Below are 10,304 nucleotides of genomic sequence, written 5' to 3' on the forward strand. Positions count from 1 at the left end.
TTATTTAAAAAAACTTTTTAAAAGATTTTATTTATTTTCTGCCCTGGCTGGCATAGCTCAGTGGATTGAGCGCGGACTGGGAACCAAAGTGTCCCAGGTTCGATTCCCAGTCAGGGTACATGCCTGGGTTGCAGGCCATAACCCCCAGCAACCGCATATTGATGTTTCTCTCTCTCTCTATCTCCCTCCCTTCCCTTCTAAAAATAAACAAATAAAATCTTTTTTTTTTAAGATTTTATTTATTTTCTTTTTAGAGAGAGGAAAAGGGAGGGAGAAAGAAAGGAAGAGAAACATCAATGTGTGGTTGCCTCTCATGTGCCCCCTACTGGGGACCTGGACTGCAACCCAGGCATGTACCCTGACTGGGAGTCAAACTGGTGATCTTTCGGTTCTCAGGCTGGCGTTCAATCCACTGAGCCACACCAGCCAGGGTGCCCCAGATTATTTTGATGCAAATTTCATTAAAAAATTTTTTTAGCCCTGGCTGGCGTAGCTCAGTGGATTGAGCTCGGGCTGCAAACCAAAGCATCGCAGGTTCGATTCCCAGTCAGGGCACATGCCTGGGTTGCAGGCCACGGCCCCCAGCAACCGCACATTGATGTTTCTCTCTCTCTCTTTCTCCCTCCCTTCCCTCTCTAAAAATAAATAAATAAAATCTTAAATAAATAAATAAATAAAATGTATTTATTAAATTAAATTTAAAAAAATTTTTTTAATTGACTTGAGACAGAGAGAGAGAAAAACATTGATTTGTTTTTCCATTTATTTATACATTTATTGGTTGATTCTTGTATGTGCCCTGACCAGGGATCGAACCAGTAACCTTGGTGTATCGGGACACACTTTTACCAATGAGCTACCTGGCCAGGGCTAGGTAGCAAATTTTAAATAGACACCATGGACTTTTATCTATAAATATTTCAGTGTGTATATTTCAGTATGTATCTCTAAAAGATGATTCTTTTTAAACATGTGCATAGTACTTTTTAAACTTCCTGATTGAATTCCTGGAGCACAAATTTCTCTGACCAGATGCTTCAAACTCTCAGAAACGTGAATTCCCAGACAGACGGAAACCTGGAGAAGGTTCTAGGAGGCTTCACGGGGAAGCCTGTAGGATCACTTTCGAGAACCAAGTAGAATGTCATTGGTGGTGTGATGGCAGCTACGTCCACCCACTGCACCTCTGGCCCCTGCAGCGCACTTCCCTGGCATCATCCCTTTAATCCACACAGCGGCCCTCTGGGGCGGGTTTGGAGCGGCTGAAGACTGGCACACACACTTAATGGCCGGGTCAGGGGTAAACCCAGGTCTGCCGGACTCCAAGCTCTCAGCCGTGGACCACAGCCACGTGCCCTCAGCCATGGCCCAAACTGGGGTGCGGGGAGCCAGTTCCCCAGAGGGCCTTCTTTCCTACTCATTCACTTCCGGAGGGAAGGTAGAAGCCAGATACCCTAAGAATGAGCTGTTCATTCAGTGCGGGTGGGAAGAAGAGAGAAGGAATCCCTTTCACTGAAAAGAGACAGGCTAAAAACTGCCTGGAGTCTGAATCTCAGTGCTAAAATATCTCTGGCTGCAATATCCCAGGTGAGACGCAATCCTTCAGTAGCACCTGCCTCTCCCCTAGCTCATTAGCATTTCCTTGCCATTCCCCACAGGAGCTCACTGCATCCGACCTTCCAGGCTAATGACAGCTGCTTAGCAACAGGGAGCGGGTTAATAAAGCCCTGATATTGTTCCCAGCTCCACAGACTCCACCCCTATCTCCCATTACAGCTCATCCTCTGCCCGAAGCAGCCCTCCGGTTAACAGATCTTTGATCTGCGCTGGGAGAGTGAGGAGCCTGGTGACTGCGGCTCAGGGCTGCCCAGGTCAGGCCTGGAGCCTGCCCCAATGCCTCCTGAGGAGAGGAGACAATTGTGAGTCTGAGAACCAAGGTACCAGGCCAGGAACCTCTCTGCAGACCATGTAAATCCGCTCTACCACCAAAGGTTAAAATCCAACCTCAGCACTCAGTCAGACAGAGCAAACAGAAGGACAGGCACACCTTGTTTTATTGCACTTTGTTATATTACGCTTCACAGATGTCGCATTTTTTAGATGTTGCATTTTTTACAAACTGAAGGCGAGATGCTCCACTAACAAAAAGCTTATGTCTTGCTTTGTTGTGAGTGGTCTGAAACTGAACCCACAACATCTTTGAGGTACTGTGGAGGCAGACACACCCAGACCTGCCAGTGGGTAGGGCAGGTCCAAAGAAAACACCAGTATTCCTGGGCTGATGCCTAAGTTGAGTATGCCCTCTTTAAGCACATACATTGTTATTACAAATGCAGAGTTCAAAGGTGAAACCTGGGACAATTTGCTGTTCAACCTTAACCCTGACTTGTCCACAAGCCAAAGTCAGAAGCGCCTTGCCCTCTGGTGCCCAGAGGAAGGGGTGGCAGGAGATAATTAGCCTACACCTGGGGGTTCAATAAGCCATGGAGAAAACCAGAAGCCTTATTCTGATTCAAGGGCAAGTCTACATTAAAGTAAGAGTTTCAAAGGCCATATCACGAAACAAAATGCAAACCTGACATGACCTGACAAACTAGAGTGGCAGGTCTAGGCCTCCTCTCCAAGCCCCAGACTTCACCAGCGGGACGGGGCGTTGCACGGGTCCTGATCCTCAGGTCTGGGTGTTCAGGGGGGCTGCCTCAGTTGAAGCGGCACTGCAGCCATGCTGTGTGGTCAGAGAACAGCACACAGAGAACTCCTCCCTGCCAGCCAGGTTTTGCCAGCGAAGCTTCTTCATAAGGTCTCTACCTGTGGGGGCCTGACGGGTTTCTGGACAGGGAGGTTTAGGAACCACCAGAGCAAACACACAACAAATGCACACCGCTTGCCAGTCCTGGGAGTCCCATTCTTAACCATGGGTAAAAGGAACCAGGGTCCTGTGCAACTGTCCTGAGTTTGCCCGGGGCCAAGTCTTGACTCAAGGATTGTTCCGTTCCACGTCTATGGCTTTCCAGGAAGGTTCTGTTTCCAGTTCAAATGTCTCTATTCTAAGAAAATTCAGAGAAGCTCATCTTGCCCAGACCCTGCCCTCCTCAGTCACTTCCTAGCCCTCCTCTACCAAGAACAGAGGGGCCCGGGACCCAGCATTCCGCAGAGCTCCAGGGAATGTCACGTGGCCACTCCATGGTTAAACCAGGCTCCACAGCCTTCACCTGATCCAATCTCTCAGCACCTTCCCTGCACGCCCATTTCTCCCAGAACAAAGCTGAATTCTGGATGTGGTTAGAACAGTAAGACTCAGTATAGGCTGAATCTACTTCAGACTAAAAATGTATTCCTGAGCATTTTTCCAGGGGATAAAGGAGACTGGCATATCAGAATCTTCAAAAAGTCAGAGAGGTGGAGTTTTCCTTCAAAATGTATTGTTCTTCCTTCTGCCTCCCCCAAGAACCCCTGACTATGAGTCTACCGTGTGATGCATGTGAATGGCTTGCAGGCTGGAAAAAAGGTTGATAATTACTGCTTCAAACCAACCTGGTTGACCCCGGGTTGAGATTTACCTCACTGAATACCAAGTCTGACAAAGCGTGAGGATTCCTTTTTCAGTGGGTCTCACATGGCCCAGCCTGAGCTTTATACTGTTGGCAGCCCCCACCCAGGCACGTTGGAACATCCCCCTCGTGACTGTGCACCAAGCCCCAGCAGAGGCAGCAAACTGGCAGAGGCTGGCAGATATCTTTTGTGTGGCCCACACAGTTTTCTGGAAAGGGAAATTAGCTACCAGCATTTAAAAACTGGGAAATTTCATATATCTCAGACTTCTGGGTTCTCTTAAGTCAAACAGAGGCCATGGCAGGCCCGGGCTGGCATTCGTGCAGGAGCTGAGTGGTGGCTGCCTCTTCAAACAGGGCAAGCGCTGTCCACTTCAGCCCAGTCCAGTCCCCACTGAGGCCTGCTGCCTCACAGCCGGACAGCTTCTGGTGGACCTTTCTCACCTGACCCTCCATACAATTATGTTTGCACTCCTGGACCCAAGACACCTCCTGAGATCCAGCAGATCAGGGTTCCTCCTGCTCCTGGGCTGACTTGTGAACCCTGGTGACTTGAGTCCAATTCATAAACCCTTCTATTTCAGCAACTGAAACTGGTCAAAAGAGAATCATCCCTTTTGAGGATAATACCTTCCTGCTGGAGAGCCCTGAGCTTTCAGGCAGGAGAAAAAAGCAAAAGCCCCACTGGCTCCTAGGGGCCCCTGGACAAGTTAAAAGAGAGCTAATGGTTTCTTCTCACCCCAATTGGCCTGATGTGGGATGCCTATTGCTTTTCTCCCTGCTTCTCTTTCCCCACTCCCCCATGGACACCCACACGTGGCTCCCATGCACAAGCTGTTTGTGCTAATTTATTTTGTTTTCTGTGGGTGCTCTGGACAAAGCCTAGCATCAAACCACTCAAAACTGGGCTGCCGGCAGAGCCCTTCTAGTGACAATGACAGACAGTGGCTGACGTCAGGGGAACACAGTACCAGTAGAAAGGAGTAGAGCCCTAATACTCTTCAGAGCCACTTATTACAGGACTAGCAGGTTTTTCTCTAGCATAGGTTCTACCCAAGAAAAGACTCCTCCTTGTAAATGTGGGAATCATTACATCATCTCAAAGAACAGGGGAAACTGACCCGAAAGGGAGATGGTGGGACTCAAATCCTGCAAACCTGGCTTCAGCCTCAACATTCCAAAGAAGGAAAGATGGGCATTTTCTGAGCTCTTACAAGGCTAGGAACACTCACATGCCTCATTTCAATCCCCACAAAAATCCCCTGAGGTGGGAATCCTCCCCATTTTTAGAGGAGCACGTGGAGGTGGCAGATGTTGAGAAACTTGTCCAACATGACTTCAGAAGTCAGCAGAGCACCAGGGTGTGTGTGACTCCCACCTGTCACTCAGGCTCCGCTGGCAGGCTGCCTCTCCCCGCTCGTCCTCCCACATCTCTCTGCTTTATTTTTCTTCATAGCTGTTACCATGCCTGTTATTCCATGATATATTTATGTGTGTATTTGCTTTCTGTCTCCCCACAGGATGTAAGCCTCTGTGACAGAGACTGTCCGTCTTTTTACTGCTGCTTCTCTGCCTGGAGAACGGCACCTGGCACCCGGTGGACATTCAGCCTGTAGGGCTGGACTGATGGGAAGAGCAGCTCTGTCTGCCTCACCACGCTGCCGCCAAAAAGTATCCCCTCCATATCTGCTCTTTCCTCCCCGTCAGAAATGCACAACCTCCCTCCTAACCCCAATCTCAGAGGCCACGTAGGCCAATATAGAGATGGCAAAGGCTCTGTGTCTCCTCAGAAAGGGAGTTGCAGGGGAGGTTAAATCCCTGGAAATGCAAGAAAACTCTGCTGTGTGTAGAGACAGGATTGTTCCTACAAAGGCAAAACTGTTCACATTGAGGGGGAAGTGACGGTTTATTACGGACTTTCTCCCTTCTTAGGTGGGAAGGCTTTGGCTATCCCTCCTCTCCTGCACCCATACTGTTTTGCATCCAGTCAAGTGCTTGGAGATTTGGGATGCTGAAGCAACACAGGTGGGACTAATGAGAAAGTAGATGTGGCACAGAAAGCATTCAAAAAGCACGAAGCCTTCCCCAAAGTTAACATAAGGATAAACCAGACTGGTGGTTCCCAAGCTCTAGGACAATGCTTCTTAAAGTGTGGTTCCTGGACCCGCAGCATCAGCATCAGCTGCAAATTTATTAGAAATGCAAATTCTCAGACCCACCCCAGACCTACCAGAACCAGCAACTCCAGTGTTGGGACCCACGGAACTGTTTTAATAAGCCTTTCAGGTCACTCTGGTGTATGCTAAACTTTGAACACGGCTGCTTGAGGGAATTAAGCATGTGTAGATCCCTGGGTCCTGAAGATCCTTATTCAGTAGGTCTGGGATGGGGCCCAGGGAGATTTCAAAAGCTTTTCAGTTGATTCTGACTTGCACCCAGACTTAAAAATTATGACACCGGAGGTCCCATCTTTTCCTGGCCCCAGGACAATGTTTTCAGTTTGAAACCCCTCTCCCACTGTCCCCCGGTCACTCACCACACAGAGCAATGATGTGGCTGCTGTCTTCATGCACAAACTTCCTGGTGACAGCCTCCTCCATGATTTGCTTTACCTGTAGACAAAAGGGCAGTATCGCCATTTTTTCCCTGATCAAAGGCCTGTGGGCAAGTAAATAGTGTGGCTCTACCATCCTGTCTGAGTTTGGACACTTGCAGAGTAGATCACAGGATGGGAGGGGTGGGGAAGCAAAGTTTCCTCAGCACAGACAGCTCTAAGCATCTTGGAAAGGCAGCCAGGGAAAGAGGTACTATAAGCCCACCAAGCACTCAATCCCGATGTTCCAGCCCAGGAGGAAGTGCCTGGTGTGGAGGACAGGGATAGGATGCTGTTTGCTCATCTGTACTTCACTGGAGAAGGGCTTCCGGGCAGACGCACTGTCCTTTAGGGACAAACTGTCTCAGTATGGGCTGTGGATAAACAACCTGGCCCTCTTTTTCTCCCCCTTCTCTGAGATTAGGGGTAGGTCCCCATCCAGGCCTCAGGGATACTTTCCACATGCTCACAAGCCCAGCTTTCTTTCTGTCCAGGGAACACCCTGATGTTTGGGTTCCTACCCAGATGTAAAAGCTTCCAAATACCTTATAAAGTAAGCAGTTACATCTTTAAGAAAGCACTTGCACACACACATACGCACAACTTCCTTTATTGGCATGTAGTAAACATATAGAAAAGGGTATATATCACAATTATACAGCCTGATGAATTTTCAAATGGAACACACCTGTGAAACCAGCATCCAGATTTAGAAACAGAACACATGACCTGCACCCTCGTGCTACCAAGTTTCCTTCTAGTCACCACTCCCCTCAAGGGTACCACTATCCTGACTTCTAGCATCACGGTGTAGTTTTGTGGGTTTTGTAGTTTTGCTAGATGGAATCACTCATTGTAGTGTTTTGTGGCAGTGTTTCTTTTGCTCCCTGGTGTGATTGTGAGATTTGTTCATGTTGTGTGTAGTTGTGGATTGTTCATTCTCCATTGTGTGAACACTCCACGCTTGACTGACATTTGGGTAGTTTCCAATTTGGGGCTGTCATGAATGGTGTTGCCATGAACATTCTGGATATGTCTTTGGGGGAACACAGGTACTCATTTCTTTGGATTTATATTTTCAGGCAAGGAATTTCTGACATATTATTTTCCACTTGACTAGATTTTGCCAAATTGTTTCCAAAGTGGTTGTACCAATCTACACTCCATCAGCAGTATATGAGGTTCCAGGTGCTCCCAACATGTAAGCCAAGCACTTCTGATGCCCTGGGGGAACTGCCAGGAGACAGATACTAATCCCAGCGATTAGAGGAATGGATTACCTCAAGATCAGTATAAAATCTTTGATAAAGTAAACTCTGGGCAGAGCTAGGTTTTGCCACTCATTTTGGACAAGGTGTGAAATGTCCTGATGCTGCCCTTGCTCCTAAGTCCCTCACCTAGGACTGTACTGTTAGAAGTGTGGTTGAGCTTCTAAAGCCTAGGGGTAGGGAGGTAGGAGATGGAAGCTTCTCCTTGCTGGAAACTGCTCATGGTTAGCAGTTAGGTAAAGGAGGTTCAGACCAATCCTGTGCTCTAAAAAACTCTTAAAAGTGCTCTGGCTGGTGTGGCTCAGTGGATTGAGCACTGGTCTGCAAAACAGAAGGTTGCTGGTTTGATTCCCAGTCAGGGCACATGCCTGGGTTGTGGGCCAGGTCCCTGGGTTCTCCCTTCCTTCCCCCTCTCTAGAAATAAGTAAATAAAATCTTTAAAAAAAACATCTCTTAAAAGCTTCCCAGATTACTTACCAATGGGTTTTTGCATTAAACAGAGCATAACATCAGAGTTCAAAAACCTGTAGGCACCTGAGGCTGGTAGGGCAGAGTTTTAGATTAGGAGGACCTACAGATGCCCCTAGAATGTGGATACCAGAGGCCTACTGTGAAAAACCAGAGTTGCCTACAATTATCCCCACTGTCTCTACTCTTTTTTTTTAAGATTTTATTTTTATTTTATTTTTTAGAGAGGGAAGGGAGGGAGAAAGAGAGAGAAACATCAATGTGCGGTTGCTGAGGGCTGTGGCCTGCAACCCAGGCATGTACCCTGACTGGGAATCGAACCTACGACACTTTGGTTCGCAGCCCGCGCTCAATCCACTGAGGTACGCCAGCCAGGGTGTCTCTACTCTTGAAATCAAGTACTCAAAGGGGAAGGGAACTAAGTTCAAAGCAGGTCAACTTTTTTCAGGCAATATACATAGCTGTGGCATATTCTGGGCATTCCTCACATTTGTTTAAAAATCATTCTTAGAGTTGTACAAACAGCCTTCTAAGTACTGAAAATAGAATCATTGTCCTGTCAAAAATCTTTCCTATCATCTCTGACCAACCCAAAACTTGGATCACACTAACAATCCTAGCACCTCTGTCCATAGTTTGGGTATGGCTACTTTTTTGTTACTGCTTATATTGTTCACGGAAGTCTCTCTCACTAGACTGCTTGTTTCCTGAGGGTAATCACTGAGATTTGAGATTTCCCTTTTCTTTGGGGAGACCAGAGTTAGGGCTTAAGTGCTGATTTGATGCACTCCTAGCCTAAAAAACTTTTTCTTGGCCACTTCACAGCAACGGTACAAAGGAGCTCCTTGCACACAGCTGAAAAGGTGATGGCTTCAACCACTTCTTTGTCAATGAAAGAGAAAGGAGCAAATGTTAGGGCACAAGAGCCAGGCCACAGTTAATGTAGGAGAATCATCTAGAGTCCTCCAGGAGTTTATTAGAACTCTCAGTCTTCTCCAGTCCTGAAACTCTAGAAACCATTATGGTAAACTTTCATATGTGAGGTAGGTATAATCATCCCTATTTTAGAGGTGAAGAAATTAAGATTCAGAGAGAGTAATTTATTCAAGATCACACAGAACTAGATCCAGACTATCCTAAAATGTATGCATTTCGACAGTCTTGATAGTTTTCAAGATCAGTAGATTTAGTTACCAAATAGTCATTGAGTTCCTACTGTGTGCCAGGCCCTGGATACAGAGTAGAGGACAAAACAGAAGGGTCTCCTGCCTTCGTGGAGTGTACACATCTGGCAGACACAGAGGTAGGTCAGAGTTGTTCATGGCTCCAGAGGCCTAATCTATTCTAATCCACACTGCGGGTTTGAGCTCTCCAGCTCTCACAAGGGGGTGAGTCATTCGTTTGGGCACCCCCCCACCAAACTGAAATGGGCTTTAGGGCAGGGTCAACGTAAAGGATGTTAATAGAGAGGAGGACTAGTTTCTCTTTCCGACATGGAGGAGGGGTGCTCCTCAAAAGGGAAAAAAATCTGAGTCTGAAAAACAATTCTCAAACTCGCCCCCCACAACCCAGTCTCTGGGTAACGAGGTGGGCGTGGATTGATAAGCAGTGAGGTGTGCGGCGAACCCTTGGGCAGCTGCCACTCAGTTCCCAGAGGGATACCAGAGTGGGGTATAGGGCAAACAAAAGCTAAGTCCCCAAATCACGGGTTCCACCGCTCTAGGAGGCCCGCGCGGGGCCCCGCCCCCTCCCCAGTCCGCGCGGGCAATGAATGAGCAGCCTCAGTTCTCCAGAAATCGCCTCCACCCCTCCCCCGACCTTGGTCTCCCGTCGCAGCTGCCGTCACAGGGTGGGGAGCTGCAGGATCTCGGAGCAAACAAACCCGGGAGCACCGGCCTAGCCCCTCCGGCCGAGGGGCGCTGACCCCTGATTCCGGAGATGGAGGGGAGCCGCAGGTAGTCCAGGACCCCGCCCCCGCCCAGGGCTTGCGAACGCTCGCGCCAGACCGTGGGCGGGGACCTTTCCACCCCCTGGGCCGCTAGGGGAGTGACGCGAGACCCCGGGGGTCCTTGCTCAGACTTTACCTCCTTTTTCACGTTCCACAGCAGTTTCTCTTTGACTGCGTGATCCGCGCTGCCCATGGTGCTGCGGGTGGCGGAGAGGCTGCGCCGAGCGGCCCCCTAAGCCCCCCACGCACCCTCGCCGCCTCCGCGCCTCTCCGCTCAGCGCCCCACGCGCAAGGCGGAGACCTCGCCCGCTGAGCTCCCCGCCCGCCGCCGCCGCCGCAGCCACTGCCCGTTGCTCGGCTCCGCAGCCATCTTCCGAGCCCAGCACAGACGTCAGGCAGCTGGCCCGGCCCCTTCCCACAGCCGGGGGCGGGGGGTGCGCTCAGCGACCCGGGGCTGCCGCCCCGGCGCGCGCCAC

General features: G+C 49.3%; 1 protein-coding gene across 7 annotated transcripts in view; it reads right to left on the minus strand.

The window, feature by feature from the left end:
* The window catches only part of SGSM2 (small G protein signaling modulator 2), a 35,280-nt gene extending 25,000 nt beyond the window's left edge, over positions 1–10,280 (minus strand). For 2 of the 7 annotated variants that reach the window (XM_036034391.1, XM_036034390.1), the window contains exons 1-2: positions 9,965–10,270; positions 6,088–6,163 (exon numbers count right to left, since the gene is read on the minus strand). In XM_036034391.1, coding sequence (XP_035890284.1) covers positions 6,088–6,163; positions 9,965–10,021 — 133 coding nt within the window. In that variant the 5' untranslated portion in view covers positions 10,022–10,270. Of the gene's footprint in view, positions 1–6,087; positions 6,164–9,964 lie in introns of all 7 variants that reach the window. The other 5 variants (XR_004904997.1, XM_036034389.1, XM_036034392.1 and 2 more) reach the window with 5 other exon arrangements.
* Positions 10,281–10,304: the final 24 nt, after the last annotated feature.

This window comes from Phyllostomus discolor, chromosome 8, assembly GCF_004126475.2.
Source record: "Phyllostomus discolor isolate MPI-MPIP mPhyDis1 chromosome 8, mPhyDis1.pri.v3, whole genome shotgun sequence".
Taxonomy (NCBI): Eukaryota; Metazoa; Chordata; class Mammalia; order Chiroptera; family Phyllostomidae; genus Phyllostomus; species Phyllostomus discolor.